This window comes from Callithrix jacchus, chromosome 11 (assembly GCF_049354715.1).
Source record: "Callithrix jacchus isolate 240 chromosome 11, calJac240_pri, whole genome shotgun sequence".
NCBI classification, from domain to species: domain Eukaryota; kingdom Metazoa; phylum Chordata; class Mammalia; order Primates; family Cebidae; genus Callithrix; species Callithrix jacchus.
Window position 1 is genome coordinate 126,024,934 of NC_133512.1, and position 27,524 is coordinate 126,052,457.

Here is a 27,524-nt window from a genome sequence, read left to right on the forward strand (position 1 = left end):
CACTGCACACTTGCTAGCACGGTTTTTCTTTTATAACACTTGTAAGTTTCTTGTTATTCAATATCTATATCTACTTCCAGAAGGAGACTGGAAGCGTAATTGTCTTGAAGTTCAACATACGATGTCCCCCAACACCAAACTCTTTCCCTCCCTTTCAATCTCTTTCTCTCTGGGTATACGTATGTGTGTATGTGTGTGTAAAATGGAGAGATTTTTTAAATGTATAAATAAATAATAAAAATTACAGTACAGTATATTTCTCTTTCACTTACTGGATTTATTCACAAAGTAGGTATGTACATTTTAGGGTAAATTTTTACCACCTCAGCAGCTAAATCCTTGAACTTGATTGTGCTCTACACTTTTAACCTGGTTCTTGTAATCCCCAGGCAGAGCCTGTGATGGCTTCAAAATAAAAAGTTTGACCACTTCTGCAAAAAAGTTCTCATCTATTTTGAAGCAAGCAGTGTGTTTTAGACATCTGATTCAGATTTCAAATAAACTCCTAATATTTCTGTTGTAAGCATAGTAGCTCAGGAAGGATTTATATGGGGCAATCATATCACAATCACTGGGCAGTGTATTTGTTGAGGAAGATGCGAACAATTGCAGTATATTTTATAATATACTTTATTTTCACAGACTATATGCTGAGACATGGAATATGTCTGCACATAACTAAGAACAAACTATTGATTGATAAACTCAGGCTAGATGAACAGGATAACCAAATCTGCACAGTAAAAATATGGTATACTTAGTGTTTATTATGTAATGCAAAATAAATCCAGTATCAATTGGTTAAAGTTTGTGTGTTAGCAAGCTATTTTGGTATTACACAGACACAATGCTAAGCATCTATGTTTATTATCTACATGAGCAAATGGGCCTGCTGGAGAGATTTAAATCACAAAAGTGAGTATCTTTCTTTTTACTTCTTCCTTTTTGGTCTATTGAAAATCAGAATTAATATTCATAATCCTACAAATTATCAATATGCTACCCAATATTGCCCATGATATCTAGTGGCATTTGACATAAGATGACAAACTCTCTAAGTGAAATAGATAAATATCTACACAGAGCAACATAGGTATAGAAGTCACAAACCAGAAATGTAAAAATTTACCAAATCTGTTCAGCACTGGGGCTTTGAAATTTACTATACCAAAAAAGCAGAGAGGTTATTCAGCTTTCTCAGCCAGTCAGTCTTTTGTACAACTTCAGAGATGTCAGCAAACTGCAAATGTTTTCTAGAAAATGAACTTTTAAACTGGCCTTATGCCAAATATAAAGCTATGAGCAACAAGGAGCAAGAGACATCTTTGGCTCAGTGAGTTTGATGCAGCTTTTGCAGGACAAAGAACCAAGCATGCACAGAAAGGCAGTTCTACATATAGACCAGCAGATGGGCACTTGGGTAGCCAGTGGGCAGTATCAGAGCTCTTGGTGCTGAAAGGAAGAAAAGATTAATATTTCCTTACTTTAAAATGATTTTGAAGGTACTACATCTGCTTAAGAATTCCATGGGCTTTACCATAAGCAGTCAACAAACGCCTCTACTAATACACATCTGTTGATTTTGTCCAGAATCTCTTTCTTCTTTGGGGATCTGTTCTCCTCTTTCCATGTGATATCATGAATCTGCCACTCACAGTCTCCTTTCTTCTCCACCCATCACTGGCTGCTATGAGCTGAACTGCGTTCCTCCCCCATATTTATATGTTGAAGACATAACCTCCAGTACCTTAGAATATGGCTGTATCTGTAGTTAAGGACTTTAAAGAGGTAATTAAGATGAAATGAAGTCACTTGGGTATGCCCTAATCCAATACGGCTGAGGTCCTGAGGAGACTAGGACACAGACATAGGCTTGCACATAAAGAAAAGGACATATGAGACTATCGCAAGAAGGCGGCCATCTGCAAGTCAAAAAGAGGCCCCAGAAGAAAGCAGCTCAGCTGACACCTCATCTTAGACTTCCAGCCTCCAGAACTGTGGAAACAAAATTTACTTAGTTTAAGCCACCCAGTCTGTGGTATTCATGATGGCAGCCCTAGCAAACTAATATACTGCCCATGGGAGCAACCTCAGCCCAACCATTCACAGGAGATATTCTCCTGGTCACAGCGTTGAGCACTGTGACACATGTTGGTCTCCCAATTTGGAGGTGGCTGATGACACATGTTGTTCTCCCAATTTGGAGGTGAAAAAGAACTGGCTGCATTTCTGAACTGGAAGTACCTGGTAGCCATCTTCCCCATCATGTGGAGAAAGTCAGTCTGCAGAAAGAGAGAATGAGGCCGACATACAGAAATAGTGAGGATACATGCAATTCAAGCATAAAATGATCAGGGTTTCAACTAGCAGGTCAATAAGAGAAAACTTTTTTTTTTTTTGAGACAAGATCTCATTATGTTGGCCAAGCTAGTCTGGAACTCCTGGCCTCAAGCAGTCGTCCTGCCTCAGCCTCCCCAGTAGGTAGGATTACAAGTACATGCTACTGCTGCACCTGGCTAGAAGAGTCATTTATTTCAGAACTAAGAAATGTTCCACAAAAACGTAATGCTTCACTAAAAATTAAAAAAAAATCATAAAGTAGCATGAAGTAAAAAGAAGCAAAAAACAAATCATAAAGTACTAAACAAAAGAGTACAAAAAAATGAAAAACTAAGTGAGGATGGTGAATTTACTTCTGAGGATACTGTACACCTGAAAGTGAGGTGTAAAAACTACTTTAAAAATAATAATTTGATTACATAAAAATTTTAAACCTATGTGAGCCTAGAAATACTATAACCCAAGGTAAAAGGCATGCATATTTACATTTAAAAATAATTAATATGTTTGCATATATGTAAGTGTATCTATTTTAAAACAAAGTGTGTTGTTAATATACATTTTAAATATATTGTATAAATAGCAAAATGTATAAAATATATTAATATATATATAATACATACATTATTGAGCCTACTTTCCTATTATTTTTATCACAACAATATGGTTGGAACATTTTTATAATATCAAATTTACATATCCATCATTTATAATGTCTTCACAGTTTCCCATTGATAAATGTGCAATAATTTGTTCACACTTGAACTATGTAGCATTCTAGTATGTAAAAATTGCACATGAATGAGAAAGGTATGTAATTTCACTAAATTCATTTTTTTTTGCTCCTATGTATTTTCTATTCTTTTCATAATGAATGTGTCTTACTGTTTAATAAAGACATAATTAAATTGAAAGATGAAAGGAAAAAAATGCATGTGCAATCATTTTTAAAATTTGACTTCCATTTCCATTAACTTTCTGCTCATGGATGGCCAGAAACCTAAACAGGATACAGAAAGGAAAAAGAAGAACATTCTACTAAGTTTCATTCTTGATAAATGGAGAGAATCACAAAAAAGTGGGGGTGGAAAATACACTCACCCCTACTGACTGCTGTTAACTCAATCTATTCTCGAGTTCCTTAGCTGGAGTCATTATTTTCAGACTGAACACCCCCAAGTTTAATGGGAGATGGGGAGGTGTCAAGGAGGAGTCTTCAGGAGCCATCAGGAGGAAGGGAGGAAAAGGGCAAAGGGGAGGATAAAGGGAAGAGGATCCTACCCTTTATCATAGTCATTCTATTCCTTTGTTGGTCATATGGGACTCATGAGTATTTTTTTTTAAGTTTAGATCTTAAAAAAAATTCATCAATATTTGCTGTGATCTAGATCAATGTTCTTTCTGATTTAGGTTTTTCTGGCTTATATCATACACCCTCACTTTTTCTTTACAAGATCCATGGAGAAGAAAAGCTAAAGCTTGATAGTCAGCAAGAAATAGCAGATTTATTCCCTTTTCCTGGAATACAGAACCATTAGAATGAAGACATTGTTGAGAGAACTAATCTATAAGAAGTACTAAAACATCACTGGATACGAACAGAGAAAAACTCTCACCACTGTCTTTATATTCCATCCTCTGGCAGTCAGCACTCAGCTTCTCCTCAAATGAAAGGTGAACAAATACTTAAAGACTTACATTGAAATGTACAAAACTATGAGTCTGCATGGAAAAAAAAAATACTGGTTCCTCTCTAGATCACATGCATAAGGGTCAACGAACCATGTGAGAAAGGGTCAAACCTGTCCTTTTAGATAGGAATAACAGTCTTTTTTTCTTTTTTTTTTTTTTTTTTGAGAGAAGGAAAGAAAAAAAGGAGTGAAGGAGAGGAAGGAAGAGGAAGAAAAAGAGGGAGAGAGAACAGAAATGTTGTTTTATTCTAAAAAATGGGTATTAATAATGGCCAATCAATATTTCATTTAAACCTATGAGTAGGTATGATGTGGTATTGACAAGAATGTATATTTTGTGTATTTAAAGTGGAGAGCTCTATAAATGTTTATTGTTTACTTGTTCCTGATCTGAGTTCAAGTCCTTGATATTCTTATTAATTTTCTGTCTCATTGAGTCTAAGTCTCTATGTATCTGGGTGTTAGGATCGTTAGCTCTTATTGTTGCATTGATCCTTTTATCACTGTATCTTTGTTGCTTTAAAATCTATTTTATCAGATACGAGAATTGCATCTCCTGCTTTTTATTTATTTATTTATTTTTGCTCTCCATTTGGTTGGTAAATCTTTCTCCATCCCTTTGTTTTGAGTCTTTGTGTATCCTTGCATGTGAAATGGGTCTGGATGTAGCATACTCTTGGGTTTTGGCTGTATCTTTTGATTGGGGGATTTAGTCAATTTAAATTTAGGGTTACTGCCATTTGATGTTAATTGGCTGTTTTATCCATTCATTGGTGTAAATTCTTCTTTATGTTGATGCTCTTTACTTTGTGGTATATTTTTAGAAAGGCTAATACCAGTTATTTCTTTCTATGTATAATGCTGCTTTCAGAAGCTCTTGTAAAGCAGGCCTGGTGGTAATAAAATCTCTGAGTACTTGCTTGTTCATAAAAGATTTTATTTTTCTTTCAGTTGTGAAGCTTAGTTTGGCTGGATATGAAATTCTGGGCTGAAAGTTCTGTTCTTTAAGGATGTTGAATATTGGCCCCCATTCTCTTCTGGCTTGTAGAGTTTCTGCTGAGAGATCTGCTGTAAGTCTGATAGGCTTGCCTTTGTGGGTAACCTGACCTTTCTCTCTGGCTGCCCTTAATATTTTCTCCTTCATTTCAACCCTGGTGAATCTAACGATTATGTGCCTTGGGGTTGCTCTTCTTGAGGAATATCTTTGTGGTGTTCTCTGTATTACCTGGGGTTGAATATTGTCCTGCTTTGCTAGTTTAGGAAAATTTTCCTGAATAATATCCTGAAGGGTATTTTCCAGCTTGGATTCATTCTCTCCGTCGCATTCAGGTACACCTATCAAAGGTAAATTTGGTCTTTTCACATAGTCCCACATTTCTTAGAGACTTTGCTCATTCCTTTTTATCCTTTTTTCTCTAATCTTGTCTTCTCATTTTATTTCATTAAGTTGGACTTCCACCTCTGATATACTTTCTTCTGCTTGAACAATTCAAGCGTTTAAACCTATGCATACCTCTCGGAGTTCCCGCATTGTATTCTTCAGTTCCATTAATTTACTTATATTCCTCTCTAAGTTGTCTATTCTCATTAGGATTTCGTCAAAACTTTTTTCAAAGTTCTTAGTTTCTTTACATTGGGCTACAACATGTTCTTTTAACTCACAGAAGTTTCCTATTATCCATCTTCTGAAGCCTGATTCTGTTAATGGGACACACTCGCTCTCCATCAAGCCTTGTTCCCTTGTCGATGTGGAACTGTGATCCTCTTTAGAGGGAGAGGCATTCTGATTTTGAGTATTCTCAGCCTTTTTATGCTGGTTTCTTCCCATCATTGTAAATTTATCCACCTGTCATCTTTGTAATTACCAACTTTCAAATTAGGTCTCTGAGTGGACGTCCAAGTTGTTAATTCCCAGGGCCGAAATATGGGCAACCCACTGCGCCGGCCAAAACAGCAGCATTAAGACTGATGGTGCTTTTCTGCCCGGGAATCTCCAGTCTGGCTTCCTTCTTGAGTCCATAATAGGCAACTCTGCCTTCTCGGAGCTCCAAACGTCGGTCAGAAGGGGAACCAGTCGCGTTTACTCTGCACCAAGAGCTTTTGCGCCGAGGTGCCGGCGAAACCACTGCACCGGCCACAAGAGTCACACTGGCGACCCATGCGGCTCCTCCAAACCTCGGTCAGAAGGGGAACCAGTCCTGCTTACTCTGCACCAAAAGCTGCCGCGCCAAGGTGCCAGCAAAATCGCTGCACCAGCCACAAGAGTCGTGCTGGCGACCCGTGCGGCTCCTCCACTGGGAATCTTCTGCTCTGTGAGCGACCAAAATTTGTCTGAAAGTGTGGCATCCTCTGGTTCTCTGCGCTTTCACTGGGAGCTGCAAACCCGAGATGTTAGCGATCAGCCATTTTGGATCGTTCCAAGGAGTAACAGTCTTTTGGCTACAATGGTAACCACCCAGAAATTGATCCTGTATTATGAAATGCATTGCTATCTTTCTACCTAGTTTATGGATAATATTACAACTAGTTGTCTAATTCTTTCACACATGTAGGCAGCTTATTATTTAAAATGGGTACTTTCACACATGTAGGCAGCTTATTATTTAAAATGGGTACTCCTGCAAGACTTCAGGAGTGAGGAATTGTATTTTTGACTTCTCCTACCCTTCTTCTCTGCCCCATAGCATTATTAGCTCAATATCGAGCTCATAATGCATAAGTAGAGAAATTAGTCCAGGCATTGCCAAAACTCTCTGATGATTGGCAGGGCTTCACTTCCATAACCCTGACCCCATCATTAGCATGTTTTGTTCAAAATTATTAGAGTGACTATTATATATTAGGGACTATGACCATGTACTGAATTTGAGAAGTGAAAAAATAAAGTCCCACCCTCAGGGCGTCTCAGTCTTTGTGGGGAGACAAACACATACACAAATACAGCTGACTCTTGAATAACATGGGTTTAAACTGTGTGGGTCCACTAATAAGCAGATTGTTTTTTCAATAAATAGATTGGGAAAATTTTTGGAAATTTGCAATAATTTAAAAGAAACCTCATAGGTGAACCGCACAGCCAAGTAATATTTTTAAAATGAAGAAAAGGTTAGTCATGTTATGAAAATGTAAAATATATGTAGATTTCAGTATGTTTTATCACTTACTACCATGCAATGTACACAAATCTTATAAAAAGTTAAAATTTATTGGTGGGTGAATCACCTGAGGTCAGGAGTTTGAGACCAGCCTGACCAATATGGTAAAACCCTGTCTCTACTAAAAATTCAAAAATTAGCAGGGCATGGTGGCATGTGCCTGTAATCCCAGCTACTCGGGAGGCTGAGGCAGGAGAATTGTTTGAACCCAAGAGGCAGAGGTTGCGGTGAGCCGAGATCATGCCACTGCCCTCCAGTCTGGGTGACAGAGCAAGACTCCATCTCAAAAAAAATTCTAAAAATTTATAAACACAAACATATGCAGACAATGCATGGTACAGTAGAGAGAAATGTAAACAAATGTAAAAATGCAGTATTAAATCATAACTGCATAAAATCAGCAGTAGTACACACCATACTACTGTCATAATTTTGTCGCCATCTCCTGTTGCTACTGCAGTGAGCACAAGTATTTCCTGTATTTGCTTAAAATGCCTTTTGATGCTAATCACCTTCTTCTGAGCAGTTTGTCAGACTAGTAAGCTGTGTATTGCTGTAAAAACTAAAATAAAATGCTGTTGTTCTTCTGTATTTCTCCTCATGCTTAATGCAATGCTGTAACCTTGAATAACACTGTGGGACTCATACAAATGCCACCTGTAATGCTGAAAATGCTCCCAAGAAATAGCCGAAAGCCATGATGTTACAAGAAAATGTGGAATTCCTCGATATGTACCATAGATTGAGGTCTGTAGCTGCAGTTGCCCACCATTTCAAGATAAATAAACCCAGCATAAGGACCACGGTAAACAAAAGAAAATAAAATTCATAAAGCCATCACTGTAGCTACACAAGCAGCTGTGAAAACATTGCACGTTTTGGGAAACATCTTTTTATTGTATTAAAAATGCAGCTTTTATGTGAGTGTAGGATTGCTAAAAGAAAGGCATTCTTGCAGACTCTAATGTGATTCAAGAGAAAGCAAAGTCATTATATGACAACTTAAACCAAGAGAAAGGTAAAAGATCTAAAGCTGAGATTTTAATGCTAGCAAAGGATGGCTTAATAATTTCAAAAAGAGGTTTGGCTTAAAAAATGTCAGGGCGGCCAGGCACGGTGGCTCAAGGCCTATAATCCCAGCACTTTGGGAGGCCAAGGCAGGTGGATCACGAGGTCAACAGATCGAGACCATCCTGGTCAACATGGTGAAACCCCATCTCTACTAAAAATATAAAAAATTAGCTGGGCATGGTGGCACGTGCCTGTAATCCCAGCTACTCAGGAGGCTGAGGCAGGAGAATTGCCTGAACCCAGGGGGCGGAGGTTGCGGTGAGCTGAGATCGCGCCATTGCACTCCAGCCTGGGTAACAAGAGTGAAACTCCATCTCAAAAAACAAAAAACAAAAAAAATGTCAGGGCAACAGGAGAAGCATTTTCTGCCAACCAAGAGGTAGCAGACGAATTCCTGGACACCATTAAGAAAATCATTGAGGAGAAAGGATATCTGCCTGAACAGGTTTTTAATGCAGATGAAGGTATCCTCTTAAAAAAAAAAAGTCACAAAGGAAATATACTAGTAAGGAAGCAAAGTCAGCACTACGATTTAGAGGTAAGCTAACTCAATGCTTTTGTGCAAGTGCAGTTGCGTTTAAGATCAGGTCTGTCCTCATCAAGCTTCTAACCCCTGAGCTTTGATAGGCAAAGATAAATGCTAGCTGCCAGAATTTTGGCTATACAACAAGGCCTGGACAAGAACCCCTTCTCTGGATCGGTTCCATCAATGCTTTGTTCCTGAAGTCAGGAAGTACCTTGCCAGTAAGAGACTGCCTTTTAAAGTTCTTTTCTCATTGGCCAATGACCATGATCACACAGAACCCCATGAGCTGTACACTTTGAAGGCATCAAAGGGGTCTATTTGCCTTCAAATACAATATCTAATTCAGTGTCCAAATCAGAGGGTCATAGGATCTTCAGGGCTCATTATACACAGTACTCTATGGAAAGGATTGTCAGTGCTATGGGAGAGAAGTCCAACAGAGAGAACATCATGAAAATCTGGAAGGATTACACCATTGAAGATGACATAGTTGCTATAGAAAAATCTATAAAAACCATCAGCCCAGAAGAATAAATTCCTGCTGGAGAAAACTATACCAATGGTGTACATGGCTTTACATGATTTATGAGAGAGTCAGTCAAGGAAATTGTGAAAGAATGTGTGGATTTGGCAAAAAAAAAAAAAAGTAAGAGATAAAAGGCTTCAAGATATGGATCTTGGAGAAATTCAGGAGCAGAGGAATTAACAAAAGATGACTTGAAACATTCATAGTTTCATGGAGATGAGTGCTTCCAAACCAGTGCCAGCTCATGAGGAAGAAGATGTAGAAGAAGCAGTGCCAGAAAACGAGTTGTCATTAGACAATCTGGGAAAAGGATTTGCATTACACAAGCTGGCTTCTGACTTCTTTTTCAAAATGAACCCTCCTATGATATGGGCACTGAAGCTAAAGTAAACTGTAGAAGAAGGACGGGTGTTGGGAAGAAACACTTTTAGAGAAATGAAAAAGCAAAGAAGTCAGACAGAAATTACGGTATATTTTGTAAAGTTACACTGAGTGTGCCTGCCTCTGCCTCCTCTTCCACCTTCTCTACCACCTCTGCCTGTGCCTCCCCAAGACAGCAGAACCAAATGCTCCTCTTTTTCCACCTCTTCAGTCTACTCAGCATGAAGATGATGAGGATGAAGGCCTTCATAACGATCCACTTCCACTTAATAAACAGTGAATGTATTTTATCTTCCTTATGGTTTTCTTAATAACATTGGTTTTCTCTAGCTTACTTTATTGTAAAAATACAGTATGTAATACATATAGCATACAAAATATGTGTTAACTGACTTTGTCAGTAAGGCTTGCAGCCAGCAGTAGGCTATTAGTAGTTAAGTTTTGGGGGAGTAAAATGTTATGGGCAAGTCTTCAAGTGCATGGGGTGTCAGTGCTTCTAACACCTGCACTGCTCAAGGGGCAACTGTGCAACAAAGCCACATTGGGACACTGCTACAATGGAGGCTTTTCAAGGTATAATAAGAACACAGAGGAAACATAGTGCAAATATATATATATATATTCATTTTAAAACCACTATGTTCAATTCAGAAGAAATGTATCTGTGATCTGCCACATGACTTCTCTTAAGCCCATGGTTAACTGACAAATTAATGCTCTATTTCTCAGTGTCTAAATTGTCTATTTGAACTGATGACTGGAAAAAACTCTAGGGAGGCTTTCTTTTACAAACCATGTCTCAACCAACAGCACATTCTGTTGGCTTTTCTTTTAAAATACATCCTGATATGGAGGTGCAGCATTCCTCTGCCCATACTGAATTGAACAGAGCATTAGGAACTACAGTTTAGTTCCATCAGCCTTGGAATGTATGGAAATTTCTTCTAGATGCTTCTATGCTATAAATGCTGGAAATAGTTCTTAACATTTTTTGGTATGAATATTTCTAAGTATTTTAGAGGGTAATTGAATGAGGCTATTTCAGCAGCCACTAGCTAATTTTTCTTGGTGGTGGTGGTGGTTGAACTGACAATTTCACAATTAGTGTGATTTATTTTTTCTATTTTAGTAAGTGAGGAATGCATCCTAGGGGGAGAGAACAGCACACTGTGTGATTCACTCCCATTTTTTGTGTATGTAGGAAAAGAGAAATCAGACTGTAGGACTGGTTGATGGCTTAAGCGCTGATGTGAAAGAATGTTCCAGGTATTTTTATCTCAGCTGAAAGAACAAATGGTCCAGGCTTGGTAGCAAAGACTTTATGATTTTAAAAATGACTGTTGGACTTGGAGAAAGTGACAGAATTAAGAGTACCAAAAATGTCATCTGATTTTCCAAGGCTGGTGGTGTTGAAGGAATGAGGAAGCCCAAAAGGATGTGATTGTAAACTGGTGAATAAATTTGAGTTTCCAGAGGTAGAATTGTGGGTAATACATGTTACTGAGCAGGGCTACGGAGGTGGGAGGCTGAAGCTGAAGATAAATAAGGTCATGGATAAACTCAAAGAGGTATGAAATTAAAGGATCATCTTTACAGATGTTGAATCTGACAAGAATGATTGCAGATTTGAAGTGGAGGGGAAGAAATTAACCCAAGTGATAAGCATCTTATCAAATACGTTGGGTGAGCCAGGCATGGTGGCCCACTCCTGCGGTCTCAGCCACTTGGGAGGTGGAGGCAGAAGGATCACTTGAACCCAGAAGTTTAAGGCCAGCCTAGACAATATAGTGAGATCTTGTCTCAAAAGAAATAATTTTTAAAAAAAGAGTTAAATGGTTCAAAAGTTAGTAGATGATAGTAAGAAAAAGTAGCAAAGATATGTTGAAAATCCCTGCTAATACCAGAGAGGAAAGTTTTAACAGAAAACCCAGCTTCATTGTCATCCTTGGATAGAAAAATTTCTGTTTTGTAAGGGAAAATGGAAGCTAAAGTTACTGAGAGCTAAGGGAATGTGCTAAAGGAAAGGAGTACAGGAAAACATGTGAAGAAGGAAGTGGGAGGACTAGAACACTGGATGGGATTTGAATCATAGGATTTGAATTTCACATGGATAAGAGACATGAGGCAATTTATCCAGAGGTTTCCAAACTTGCTGAAAGAGGTCTCCGTGAGGGCACTTGCCCTTGCCTTGCACTTTTCCTCTATCAACAACTCTTTTCTTATTGGAGACCAAATGGCTTTTGTTAAAGTCTACATTTGAAAGCAGGCCAAATACTGAAAAGGTGCAGGTTATCTGGCTTCTAAAGCTTCTGAATTTGTTATGTCACATGCTAAGGCCCTGTGAGCATCTGGGCTTATGGTTCCTATTCTAGGTAAAATCTGTCCCTGGATCATGTCGGAACATCAGAGAGTTGGTTACCTGGGCTGTACTGTTTCAGTCCCTAGACAGACTTATGTGAGCAGATCTAATACACTCAGTTTAGTTGTTTATGAAATGGTGGAAGGAAGATCACTCTTGCTACAGGCTGGGTAATGGAATAGACTGGATTATTTAGGAGCAAGAAAGGAAGTGAGAAGAATATGAGAGAATGCCAATTTGGACTAGGCTGGTCATGGTAGAAATGAAGAAAAGTGGATGGATTTGGTAAGCTGTGGGGATGGATGGCTTACTGAAGAATTAAATGGGAATTTGAATGCACTTCCAGAAATTCTACCAATTAGAAATTCATTGGGTTTGCAAGCTTCTATTATAAAAATGCAAATACATCTAAGAGGCTTATAACTGGGGTGAGGGTATAATTTAGTCTGAATTAGTTCCATCAGCTTCCTTTCTGCTACCACCTAGCTGAAGTCAGTCATACTACAGAGATGATAATTTTACCTGGGGATGGAATGTTTTGTATAAGGAATATAATCATGTTGGGGACAGAGGTCAGATTCTTTGGAATGATAGAAACATCAAGAAGTCCACAGAATGCACAGAGTGGGTATCAGGATTTGAAAACACAGAGAACAAGCAAACTTTAATCTTCTCTGAAAGTTTGCTTAGCATATTAGACCTGGAATATTAAGAACAATCATCAGTGCCACCTAAAATAAACAACTATTATTGGTCAATGTTTAAAAGTTATTTTAATTATATTATTTTGAAGATATATTTTATATTTGGTAGTAAATACTATCTATAATTTTTAAAGCTCTAACTTGTTTTTGATGCAACAAAAGGTATTATCTTTTACCTATTATTTTCCTTTTTCTTTATATACTCGCGTTACTTTTAAAATGAGGACATATCCTAATGTTCAAAACGCTATCTTTGAATACAAGTCCAGGTGTATTTCAGGCTTCACATGAAGGTCAGTGCTCAGAACTGGAAAGAATGAGTTATGGCCAAATATTGGGCACACTTTTAGCCCAGACTTTTTGGATGGTGATCTGCACTAAAAAGAACAAAAACAACAACTCACAGCCCAAGCAAAACAGTTCTCTTATGTTCTATTTTATATTTTGTCTTCCAAATATGGAGGGGGGATGTCCCTGTTATCAAAATAAGAAAACTTAATAAAAAGCAACAAAAAACATTAGCAACAAATTTGGGCCAATTAAAAACTATGAAACTTTTTTTCAGAAGGCCAAGCATTAAGTGGCAAGATAAAAATAAATCTTTGTGCTAGCCACTAAAAATTCCGTGGATGTGTGCCCTTCCATGTGAGTCACATGACTAATGTCAGGTACAGTCTGGCTATGGAATGGAACAGACTGTGTTAGCCTTACATGCTATCTCCAATCACTCCTCTGCATCTAGCCAACACTCTGTCCCTCCTCATTTGCAAGAGTCCCAGCCACATTTACCAGAATGATCATTTCTCCTTTCTTAACATTCCTGTCTCTACCTAATACTGAAGATAAAGTCTGTGACAAGTCTATATGGGGAAAAGGCACAGCAGAATTATGGGATCTTAGCATTATTGATCATTGCCAAACTTTAGATTTTTAGAGATAAGAAAACCCAAGTACAACTAGGTTTTAAATCTTGCTCAGAGTCATACGATGACAAAGCCTCAGAGCTAGGACCAATCCTCTCTGAAATTGTTGGAGACACTGCTCTATGTATCTTTTATATTTCCGCACATTTTGCAAACAGAGGCCCTGACCACATTTGTTCTGAACTAGCTTTTCAAAGAAATTTATATAGTGGAAAGCCTTGAAAAATAGAGATGGTGCCTCACTCCAGAGCAAAGGAAGGTTTATTTTTTGTCCACTATAACAAATATAATGTCTCCCTCTGGGGTAAAGTGTAGGCATACTCACTGCACATTATTAAAGATTCAAACTTCCTAAGCTTGGGGTTCCTTCCCTGAAATGCAAACCACCAAGTATAGTTGATTGGTTCTAGGACTGCCCCTCTCCCCACCGCCCAGCCATGGATTCAAAAATCCATGGGTGCTCAAGTTCCTGGTATTAAATGGTGTAGTATTTGCATATAATCGATGAAATCTTCCTGTATATTTAAAATCATCTTTCGATTACTTATAATACCTAATACAATGCCTGCACATCACTTAATTCCCATGAATTCAGTGTAATACTCAGCATGCAGCAAATTCAAGTTTTGTTTTTTGGAATTTTGTGAGATTATTTTTCCTAATACTTGTATCCATGGTTGGTTGAATCCACAGATATGCAACCCACAGATACAGAGGGCCAACAGGCTTCAGTGAATGGGTACATGTGCTGATAGTTGGCTCACCACTATTGCTGTAAATAAAAAAAGACATTGGTCTCTGACCCAGGCATGTATGTCTTCTGCCATGAAACTGTGGCAGGTTGATCTGTGACCTTACGAGAGGGAGTAAAATCTTAGACCCCTTACAGTTTTTAACCAAAAGATAAAATCTTAGTGATAATATATCATGTAAAGGGAGAAAATATTAAGTATTGTGAGGCCTTTTGCCTCTAGATTTGTGGCTGCTTGATTTTTCTAATTCAGGGTAATCTAATTACCGTTTTTTTGGACATTATGTGTTAGGACTAACATATAACATACTTTATTCAAATTAAGTTATACATACACACATACACAATCTACCTGACTTTTAAAATTAAACCTATGACATGGGTCTTCTTAACCCCACTTTGTGTATTAGAAAAAACAAAACACTCTCAAGTTAAGTCACATAGCGAATAGGTGGCAGAGCTAAAATCTCTGGTCTCAAAATTTGTGTGTTTTTCACTGCCAAATGAAACACAGCTTAAAATTACACAGGACATTTTGGCTTTAAATATCATGTCTAGATTCTATAGTGTTATGTTTAGTTTTATTATTGTACTTTTATAACTATATCCTATATTTAGGTAATGACATGTTGTTACCTAATCTGTATTCAATATTAAATATTCAGCATTCACAATAAATAAAATGTTAATTTTGTGAATATCGAGTTTATTATATATGGTATCTTTATAGCATCATTCTACAAAGTAAAGCTGTAGTTTATAAAAGGTCAGAAAATAATTCTTCAGACATTTCTTTAAAGCTACACATGTAAGAAAATTTTCTTCATCTAGAGAAAGATAGCATGATGGTAGAAATAATTCCACTTAAAAGGCTGTATATTCTGTGAAACTACCTTGTTAGTCACAAGATAAACAGAAAATTAACACACTAGACAGAGTGTGGAAAGAACTAAAAATTCCTAAAGCTTATAAATATTCTTGAGAATAAAAAATGTTTGAAGCATAAGAAGATAGAAAATACCTCTTAGTTTTATAGAAGCAAAATGTAAAATATAAACTTAAATAAGAATTACTTGGGAACTTTTTTTAAAAACTGGTAATCTGTCTCTGACCATAAACAGTTTTTCATCTCTATGATTTTATTCTGCCTAAGTACAAAGCTAAAGAAACTTAATGTTCTGAATCAACGATTCTGAAATGTAAATAGCAACAAAGAAAAATACATTTTTAAATCTGTAGGATCTGGTAAAAACGTAAAAATAATTTCTCCAGATTGCCTTTACTAAGGAATTTCTGGATATTTTTAATATTGTATTAATCAAAGTAATTATTTTAATTGCTTCTCCCCAAAACATTACTTTTTTAATACAATTAAAAAATTGTCTAGCTAGAATTTACAAAAAAACAAAAACCTCAGCTTATATAGTAAGTTACAATTGTTATATAAAACAATAACTACAGAAGCAAATCTACATAGATATTTAGTTTAGACATGTGTCTTAAATTGAAAGTTGAATTATGATTTATTATTTTATTTTAATTCTCAGTAAATGACAGTAGATGACTGTTATCTTTACAGTGGGACAGGCCAGTGTGGCTTACGTTTGGAGTGAGAACAGAAACCCCAATAGAAAAGCTGATGGATTAAGATAGATTAGTTGATAGATCCAACTAGGAGACAAATTAATACAAAACAAAATTAAAGGTATGCAGATCTAAGCTTTAATTATGCAGTAAAGAACTTTCTGGGGGCATAAGCTATTAAACGTTAAATGGGTTTTAAACAAGAAATTTGAGGAGCCCTTTCATTGATGGTTTTTAAAGTAGGCCATCATTTTATCTAAGAAGGCTTATTTTATCTATGAGGGCTCATATACCTTCTGATTTTTTGTATTTTTATATTTTATACATATATAGATAAATATATAAATATAAATATATATATATAATTGCACCTTAGGTTCTGGGGTACATGTGCAGAACATGCAGGATTGTTGCATTATGGCAATGTTATTTGCTGCCTCCATCCCCTCATCACCTACATCTGACATTTCTCCCCATGTTATCCCTCCCCAACCTCCCTACTCCCTGCTGTCCCTCCCCTATTTCTCTCTAACAGACTCTAGTGTGTGTTGCTCCACTCCCTGTGTCCATGTGTTCTCATTGCTCAACACCCACCTATGAGTGAGAACATGAGGTGTTTGATTTTCTGCTCTTATGTCAGTTTGCTAAGAATGATGGTTTCCAGATTCATCCATGTCCCTACAAAGGACATGAACTCATTGGTTTTTTTATGGCTGCATAGTATTCCATGGTGTATATGTGCCACATTTTCCTTGTCCAGTCTATCATCAATGGGCATTTGGGTTGGTTCCAGGTCTTCGCTATTGTAAATAGTGCCACAGTGAACATAGGTGTGCATGTGTCTTTATAATAAAATGATTTATAATCCTTTGGATATATACCCAGTAACGGGATTGCTGGGTCAAATGGAATTTCTATTTCTAGGTCCTTGACTCTGGGAACCTATGAGGAAACTGAAGATGGTAATTTTTGTCCCAAATTCCTAATATAGTTAAAACACAGAATTTATTCATTCAGTGTCCTGTATTAAACAGACAGACAAATTGAGAGGATTCCAGAAAGGAGAAACAGATTTTTTAGATCTGAATAATTTAATCATGAAGAAATGCATAGTTTGAAAAGAAAAAACCTGTGCTACATAGCTAAGAACTACTGTAATAATTACTTTTAAAAACAAACATAAAGGAGAATAAGAAACATTTTAATCTGGCAAATCAGAAGGCAAAACTAAAAGAACACCAATGTTATGACTGTTATTCCTCACTGTAGGTCTTTCCATTGGCAAAGCTTGTGAACTGTGGAAGACCTGTGGTTGTGGAATTCATAGGCAAAGGAGCCACAGATGCTGATCTGAGACCATGTTAGCTAGTGTCTGCTAAGGAAGCCTGAATATCTCACATGTTTAAGCATAAGGAAGCAAATGAAAGATTACCTGGGAATCTTCTAACTATTTGACATAATCCTTCCTTTCTGCAAAGTGGCTGCTGTATTTCTGGTAATATGTTTGCCTGAAAGGAATGAAAAAGATTCTAGTGAGTGAGGCGTTCATAAATGCTAAAGCAAAACAAAGCAAACATACACAAAAAAACCAGAAAGTATAGATGTGATGCATTGTATAAACCACCAACAACCCACCTTCAAATCTCTGCAAGTCACCATGCAAATCCAGAATAATGAAGTAGCTTATTTGATAACATAAAACTAAAACTTGCCCATAGAAAGCTTCAAAATATTTGGGACCACTTTTGAAAACCCTTTCATACTTTGAAGCCATGATATTTGCTAGATATAAAAAGAAATACTTGTGGCTAATATAGTAACACAAATAACTTGATGTTTAGTGGTAATTTAGTGTGAAACCTGTACCAAAGTTTCATAAACAGCATTAAGGGCATTATTGTTTCTAAATATAAAACCCAGTCACCCACAAAACTTCACTTCAACCAAGACTTGTTTCTAGAAAGCTTTGTAAATATCATAAATTCAAATATATGAATTTGAAAATATTATAAAAGAAAAGATACAGACAACTTTAATTTTTCCCTTCTCTCGTGAATTTACAGATTGATTAACTAACATCATCCACTTAATCCCCAAACTAAAACCCAATATGAGAAAACTTGTTAAAGCCAACAGAAAGAGATCAGTATGAAGTAGCCTGAAAATTGGATTGATTTTTGAGACACTATTGATTTTACTTTCAAATTAACACACTCTAATCTAATAAAGTATTACAGTTTCTCCACCATGTTCTGCTGGCATGACATGTTACAAAGAACCCAGGTGCAGTTGGAGAAGTGAGGTAACTAGAAACAGGGGTGGTAGCCCTCTTCTGGCATTTAAGACAATCATAATTTGCTCTTTTTTTTTTCAGTTTCTTCATTTGCAAAATAAAGCATTCAGAGCATTTGATCTCTAAGCTTTGATTATGCTCTAAGATTTTTACCAAATCAATAAGATACAGTTCTAAAAATTGATTCACTTAAAGTGCTTGGGAACAGTGCATCAACAAAATCATCCCCAATCTTTGCTACCTTATTAACCCTGTACATGTGTTCAGCAAACTTTCTTTTCCCCAATATTAACTATTAGAAAGACAAACTTCAGCCCAGATCCTGTATGAATGAGGCCAAGCTTTAGCAGAACCCACTGTTGTGATTCTGCACCAGTGGCATTGCTAAACACTACATTGTAACAGTCTGCAAGGACACCAAAGTGTGTATTCATCCTTTTTCACAATGCTGATGAGGACATACCAGAGACTGGGTAATTTATAAAAAAAGAAGAAGTGTTTGTTTGTTTGTTTGTTTGTTTGTTTGTTTGTTTTGCCCAGGCAGGAGTGCAGTGGCATGATCTTAGCTCACTGCAAACTTCACCTCCCAGGTTCAAGCAATTCTCTGCTTCAGCCTCCCAAGTAGCTAGGATTACAGGTAACTGCCACCACGCCTGGCTAATTTTTGTATTTTTAGTAGAGATAGTGTTTCACCACCTTGGCCAGGCTGGTCTTGAACTCCTGACCTCTTGATCCACCCACCTTGGCCTCCCAAAGCGCTGGAATTATAGAAGAAGAGGTTTAATGGACTCACAGTTCCGTCTGGCTGGGGAGGCCTTATAATTATGGCAGAAAGTTAAAGGCATATATTGGTGGCAGACAAGAGGATGAGAGGCAAGTGAAAGGGGAAATCCCTTTATAAAATTATCAGATCTCATGAGACTTATTCACTACCACGAGAATAGTATGGAGGAAACTATCCCCATGATTCAATTATCTCCCACTGGGTTCCTCCAACAACATGTGGGAATTATGGGAGCTACAATTCAAGATGAGATTTGGGTGGGGATACAGCCAAACCACATCAAAGTTGATGACCCTTACATTTATTTGCACTGAGAATTGAGAAATGGCTGTTACACTTTCCATCTCAAGGTTGTCTTGGTTTCTCAAATCCAAAATTGAGAAATCTCAGGAACTAAATGTAGAAAAAGAAAAGTTTTCATGAAAACCTGAATTCTTCAATTCAGAATTTAAGAAGGCCTGGAGGGAACAGACAGAGCACTGCAAAAGTATAAAAAAACCCATAATAGAGATAATTTTTTGTTTTTTGTTTTTAAGCTCAGAAAGTATGCTTCCAAATTAGTCTGTGAAAAGCTTCAAAAATCAGTGAAATTGAGCCATTTTCCCTAAATAGGGCAAAATCATTCAGTTGCTGGTGAATTAACAGAATCTTTAACAATATGACTCAGGAAGAGAATCACGCATTGGGTAAGCTGCATTAAAGGTTTTGGACTGACTCAGGTCCATTGCTAACCTTGTCTTTACCAACAAAGCACTTCAAAAACCTAGAGCCAAGCCAAGGGAAGCAATTGTTCTATCCTTCTGCCTTCTATTTTCCTACCACCCACACAATGACTTCTCCCTGTGTTCCTTCCTCCAAAGTGCATCTTTAGAATTGATAGCATGGCTGATGACATAACTGTAGTGACATGTGACACCAGAAATATCACCTCTATTCTACTCTGGAACTGAGCACCAAACTAAGCAGTTAAACTCAGTAAAGTAACAGAACAAAGAAGGGAAAACATTCAAGGGTCCCGTGTCATACAGCTGTGGTAACAACTATATTACACAGATTATACATTTTTTAATTGTTAAACCCAGTAATATGCTAATTTTTACTTTTATATGTATCACAAATTATATAAGATTTCCATCATTATTAAGTGGAAAGGAGTTTTAATTTGGATCAGCTGACTTTTATATGATGAACTCCAGTCTAACACTGCAATAATTATTTTTTAATGGACTTTATTTCTTAGAGCTGTTTTGGGTTTATAGCAAACGTAAGCAGAAGTTACAGAGATTTTCCATCTACTCCTTGCCCCGACACATGCAGAGCCTCCTCCATTATTAACATCTCCCACTAGAGTGGGCCATGTGTTAACACTTGATGAACCTACACTGATACATCATTATCCAAATCATCCTTTATCATAAATACCAATCTTGTATTAGGTTTGAATGCCTTACATCCAATATGCATCTATGTATATGTGTGTATATTTATACACAGACTTATTTTTCTTTATTTAGCACATCCTTTCATATCTTTGAAAGGATTACAATGCACAGATAAAAGGATAATAATATTTAAACCCTATGATACTTCTATGAGGTTAAGTTTCAAAAAAGGGAATATGCATTTTAAAAGATTTCTATCCCAATATATCTTTCACAATCCCTATCTGCGATAATCTGCATCTAAATTGTTTCTATTACATATTGTCAGAAGCAAAAGTTAAAAAAATTCTTTGAGACAGTCTATTAATAGGAAGATTATAACATTAATTATAACCATTTATGTAGTGCTTATAAATAAAAAAAACTAAATCTATAGTAATATTATTAATTTATTAGTGAGAGCAGACACCTGAATTTCAACTATTTATAAAGCATAAGAAAACACTGGAGGGGGAAGGAATTGATTTTTTATTATTCCTGAACATTGAGAGTGACAGACACATCGTGTTGTATTTTAGAGAAATGCTGTTTTTCCTCATATCTGTAGAGATGTTCGTGCCTGTATTAGAACAAAAATTAGTTACTTCTCCCAAAGCTGTTCATTGTCATCCACAATGAAAAGAATTAATGACAAGAAATTAGGAGAACCAGCTAATCTAGGAAAAAAAGTTTTTTCTCCCTATGTCTCTCAAGTGCAATTATCATTCCAGCAAATTCATCTGAAAATTCCCAGGGATGCTTTAAAATAGGCATTTTGGTAGTTCTCAGTGCTCCAAGTACTAAAAACAGCATCCCAGCTTTAGGGACTGCCAATTCTACAACAATTTAGAGCTAGAAATCAATCCCTCTGCTTTTGAAACACTGGCACCTCACCTGCCTACTGGAGGTAAAACAGAGCCCCAATTACTAAACTTAGTGTTATCCCAAATAATGGACCTCACTTCACTTTTATCATCACACAGACTAACAGGGTTTTAAATTCATGTTACTATTCTGCTGATTGGGGAGAGTCCTGGTAGTTTATTTTCAATAACAGATCTTATGACCATTTTCTTTAAGCACTAAAATTATAAAGCTCTAATGTGATTAGTAATCCTAATTTGAGCACTGTCCTCTCTTTGTTCATTTACAAGGCTATTGACAATTCTACAACATCTCCAACAAATTTGAAACAACTTCTGTTTTGAGTATCTATGCTGTTTACATAATAGTCATGGTTCATAAAGCTTTAAATTACTCTTGCTAGAGAGGGACACTTATCTACATGTATCATTTAGAATTTGTGTTTCCTTAAGAATACTCATTAGGTTATGCTCCAAGTACTTTGCCTAAATATTTTCTTTAAATGGTGCTATTGATATGATTAAGAAAACATAAAATTGAAATGAGACTGCCTAAGTTTGAATCTTGGTTGCTTTATTAGCTAGGAGGTCTTAGACAAGTTTTATAACCTCTCTGTGCCTCAGTCTCCTCATCTATAAATAATGGACATAAATGAACAGGTAAGCAGTTAGGATGGTGCCTGGCAAACAGAAAGGAGATATAGGTGTGAGCTATTATTATTTGTCATTTATACCTTTAAAATATCTTCTGGATCTGGCCACATATCACCACCCCATTGCTACTCTACTAGCCCATGTCACTCTCATCTCAGACCTACATTATTACAAAAATTAGTCTCCCTGTTTTAGTCTTTCCTTGCTGGATAGCTTATTTCAACAAAAACAATCAAGGCAATCCTGTAAAAATGCAAATGCACTGATGTCACTTGTCATCTGTGTGCTCAAAATTGTTCAATTAGTCCCCACATTCCAAGAGTAAAGGCCCACAGTCCTTACCAGGGTTCCCATGGCCCCATCACTGAGCTTCCCAGCTCCAGGTACGTCTCTGCCCTCACCTCCTACTACATTCACTCTACTTCAGCTGCAGGGAACTCCTTATGTTCCTCAGACAAACAAGACTTTCTCCCTTTATTGTAGGCCTATTGTTCCTCTCCTCTGAGTCTCAGTAGATTTACCCCAGACACTGGCATGAGGAGCACCCTGTCTTCCAGACCTTACTCAAATGTCACTTTCTTGGTGATCTTAAACCCAATTCTCCAATATTTTGTCTCCTTGTTTTACTTTTCTCCTTAGTGCTTTTTGCCATCTATCATATTATTACTTAGTAATTATTTTCCCCCTATCTACACTTGCTTTACTTTTCTCCTTAGTGCTTTTTGCCATCTATCATATTATTACTTAGTAATTATTTTCCCCCTATCTCCCCATAAATGGTCTAACATTCCCAAGAATAGATATTTTTGTCTGTATTGTTAATTGCTATCTTCCCAGCACCTAAAATAAAGCTTAATAAATATGTTTAATAAATAATTGTAGAAATATTGAAGGGATAGATAAATAAATAAGTATATGAATAAATGAATGAGTCAATAAAATCAATAATAAAATTACTGAGACATTCTGCAGGTCAAGCCTCTCAGGATTTTTGTAGCCTTCATCTTGATAAATTGTATTTGTCTAAATTTAGTGTAAAGCCATCATCCTAAGTGAATTGAGGCAGAAACAGAAAATCAAATACCACATGTTCTTACCTCCCACCTACAAGTGGGAGGTAAACATTGGGTACTAGTGAACATAAAGATGGCAACAAGAGAAACTGCAGACTTCTAGAGACGTGGGGGACAAGGGTTGAAAAGGGAACTATTGGGTACTATGCTTAGTACCGGGGAGACCGGATCAATCATACCCCAAACCTCAGCATCATACAATATACCCAGGTAACAAACCTACACATGTACTCCTGAATCCAAAAGAAAAGATGAAATTCTTTAAAAAGATGGAGAGTATGTGCTGTATATTTCAAATAGCTAGAAGAGAGAACTTGAAATGTTTTCATCATACAGAAATAATAAATACTCAGGGTGATGAGTAGCCTACTCTGACTTGATTATTGCACATATTATTCATGAAACAAAATATGGCATGTACCTCATAAATAAGTTCAAATATGATGTATGAATTCTTTGAAAGTGAAGCTGGTATCAAGAAAATTAGAGAGGAATCCAAGAGGTTTAACCCATGATGAATAGAAGTTCCAGGGAGTAGAAAGAGGAAAGTGAATGGAGAAATGATTTTAAAAATAATGTAAGAACATATCCCAGAGAAGACTTGAAAACTTACAATAATAAATGTTACTGATGCTTTCATTGTCACTGTTTTAGAGAAGTTTTATAAGAATTAGGAGAACACGGTAAAGAGTAAAAAGGGGATGTGGAGAGAGAATGGAAAAGATACTGAGTGTGGGATAAAGGCTTTAGGACTATCTGCTAAAGCAGTATTCACAACTCACATACTTAAATGAACAGAAAATAATGATATTGCCTCATCCAACTGCCACATCAATTCAACTAAGATTGTTAGTTGTTGCTTTTTGCTTTTTTAAAAAATAAGAATTAGCAGAATAAACTTATTTTAAGTAGGGGATTGCCCTTCCTTAAAACAGTTGCCCTTTTTCCTGATGGTAGAATTACCATACATGTATGATAGAATAATTAAATATAAAGAGGAAAACAATAATTACTCATAATTTTTCCAACCAGAAATAAATACCATTCCTAACATTTTAGTTATTTGGCATTTTTCTACACATACTAAAAAACACAGTTTGGATTTGGAAGGTCTAAACTGTTTTCTGCTTATTTTACTCCTCTTATGAGCATTTCCATGTGATTAATCATGTATTAATATCATGAGTTTCATGTGCATTATTAGTTTTCCAGAGTACTTATCCTGGTTCCAATGTTTTGCTATCATAAATAACATCATTAGTATAATCTTTGTTCAATCCTCTGACCAGAAAGAATAATATGTAAATTCTGAGAAATAGAATTGCAGATAAAACATATTCAAAATTTTGATTTTTTGTTTCTATTTTTGGCTTCTTCTGTTTTGAAATATCCAGGAAGTGAGTGTATTTCTATTTGTTTCTGAGAGAAACTGTATTTTCTAACAGCTTCCGAAACATCTCTCTAAAAACAATTGTCTTTAAATAAATGTGCTTTATAGGCTTTACTGCTCAAGTCATTCACTAAAACAAAACGTTGACTGGGCACAGTGGCTCACGCCTGTAATCCCAGTACTTTGGGAGGCCAAGGTGGGAGGATCACAAGTCAGGAGTTCAAGACCAGCCTGGCCAATGTAGTGAAACACCATCTACTAAAAATAGAAAAATTAGCTGGCCATAGTGGCTCAAGCCTGTAGTCCCAGCTACTCGGGAGGCTGAGGCAGGAGAATCTCTTGAACCTGGGAGGCGGAGGTTGCAGTGAGCTGAGATAGCACCACTGCAACTCCAGTCTGGTGACAGAGTGAGACTCCATCTCAAAAAAAAAGAAAAAAAAGCCAAGTGTTAACTATGGACCTTGTGATCATCAGAGAAGAAAGTGAATCTTTACTAGCAACAACAGAAAAAAACTGAACTATATAAACATTTAACTATATATGTTACTTATACTTTTACACATATAATTATATTTTGTCACACCTGTAATTCATGCTGGTGTTTGTGTAATATACCCACATTCAGTGTAACTAACTGTTATGATAGCTATGTAAACACTGCTTCACAATCAGATAAAAGTACGAAATAAATGATATGCTTACAGCAAGATTTAAAAAGTCAGTGTAAAGGTAACCTTGAAGGCAAGAAATTTCTCATGTGTGACTTTTTCTATTTTTTAAATAAAAGGAACTCCAACTTGCCATATTTATAGAAAAGCTGTGCAGTTTCATAAAATTTAAAAAAAAATTTAATTTTTAAATTTAAAACAGTTTTTAAAGTTTCTTAGTTAAACATATATTTACCATATGAATCACCCTCAAGAGAGAAAACTTATATTCACACAGTCATACAGAAACCTGCATGCAAATGTTTATGGCAAGTGTTATTCGTTGTGGCCATAAATTGGAACAATTCCAGATGTCTTTTAACTTCTGAATTAATAAACATACTATGGTACATCCATAAAATGGAAACTTATTCAGCAGTAAAAAGGAATAAACTACTAATTGACAAAACAGGGATGAATCTTAAATGAGTCTGCTAAGGTGAAATAAGCCATACCCAAAATACTACAAATTATGATTCTGGTTATATGACCTTCTATTTAAGAAAAAGTGGGGGGACAGAAAATAAGTCAGTGATTGTTAAGGGTAGGGATCACAGGAGGGGTTGACTTCACAGATGCAGCACAAGTGAATTTTGGAGATAATAAGACTATTTCGCCATCACCTGGGTGGGGATGGATACATAACTCTGTGCATGTGTCAAAAGGGGCTATAAACCACAAAGAATGAATCTGACTGTATGCAAATTTAAAACAAAACTCAACCCTGATCTGCAGTGGGGGTGGAAGGTGGGGACTCAAATAACTTACAGATTGCTGCAAATGACCCTAACTCTATTACTAATGAGTGACATAGCCACACTGAAGGGAGGGAGGAGAAAAGATACATCCTAACTTCAGAAAACAATATTTTGACTAAATATTATTAGACAAAAAGACCACACAAAAAACTTTCACTTTTATTAGTAAATTTGTTTCTCACAGGGGTATAGGTTAACAATTCTGAAGTGAATATATGTGTATGCTAGAGTTAAACAAACAGGGAAATATGATGTAAATGAGATCCAATTTTCTTCCTGTCTGAGAAAGAAGTTACAAATGAGGATAGCAGAAGGCTATGATAAACCTGTGGTGGTGGATGGCAAACAGGGGTATGGTAAGAATCAGATATTTTATATGTATTTAGAGAGACGGATACAGAAGTAAGTTCAAGTGTATTATTTGCATGGGTTAGTATACATACAGACATTTCTAAGCTCTCTCTGCTGAGAGAGTTCAAACTCAATGGCACCCTAATAGCAATGGGCACACCTAGTACCCAGATCTTTTTTTTTTAAATATCATTCTGCAATAACAGGAATGGGGTTCCTGGATAAATGGTTAACTCTAGCCTGGGACAGGAAAAATGCAAGATGAATTTAGAGTATTTCATGATGCTAAAAAGTAAGGAAGTGTCCAGGGAAAGAAAAACACATGACATGTCAAAAGGGCCAGGAGCCAACATGAGAAAGCTCTCAATGACCAAAGCTGGAACAATTTGAGCAACAACAAAAAAATTAATAACAATAGTACTGGTTTATATCCCATAGGATACAATAAATATCCATTAGTCCTTACTGACATAGATAAATTATTGAATAAACAAATAAATGCAGGAGAAAGAATAGCTATTCCTTACAGAAGGATTCCAATTAATAATTGTGAAAGTAATAAGAGAAATAGAAAATCACCATTAGAACACCAGAATAAAAATTGTTGTGAGCAAGAGCCACCTCTGGGTCCTAAAATTAGCGGGCAAAATTTGAAGAAAAACAGGATCTTTGTACAGTCTCAGGGCATCATCTCCCAAGATGTTTATTAATCATATGGGGGGAAAATCCAACAAACACCACCTTAGCCAAGTGATCAAGGTGAACATCACCAGTAACAAGAGACAAGGATATCACATGCCCCTGATATTTTACCCTGAGAAGGGTAAAATTTCCATGAAATTCTTGCCAAAGATTTATAACCTTGTGAAGAAATCAACAGACCTATCCAAATTGAGGAACATTCTACAAAAATACCTGACCAGGACTCTTCAAATATGTCAAGGCCATGAAAGAAAAAAAAATGCAGAACTGTCAGATTGAAGGAGAGTAAGGAGATATGAAAACTTAGGGCAATAAGGGGTACTAGATAGGATCCTAGAGCGGAAAAGGGGCAAACTTTTTTTTGTTAAAAAGGATGCAATCTAAATGACATTTACAATTGAGTTAACAGGTTGTATCAATATTAATTTCTTATTTTGATGAATGTGCCATGGTTATTTAAGGTTTAACATTAAAGTAAGCTTATTGAATGGTATTTGAAAAAATCTTTGTACTTTTG

At 36.4% G+C, this 27,524-nt stretch overlaps 1 protein-coding gene across 8 annotated transcripts in view; it reads right to left on the reverse strand.

Moving 5' to 3' along the window:
• Positions 1-27,524, reverse strand: part of CPED1 (cadherin like and PC-esterase domain containing 1) — a 316,126-nt gene that overhangs the window by 216,162 nt on the left and 72,440 nt on the right. For all 8 annotated transcript variants that reach the window (XR_013524307.1, XR_013524306.1, XM_002752075.7 and 5 more), the window contains one exon: positions 17,444-17,519. Coding sequence is in view for 6 of the 8 variants with exons in the window: in XM_002752075.7 (XP_002752121.4) it covers positions 17,444-17,519 (76 nt within the window). In the remaining 2 variants the exon portion in view is untranslated. The remainder of the gene's footprint in view (positions 1-17,443; positions 17,520-27,524) is intronic.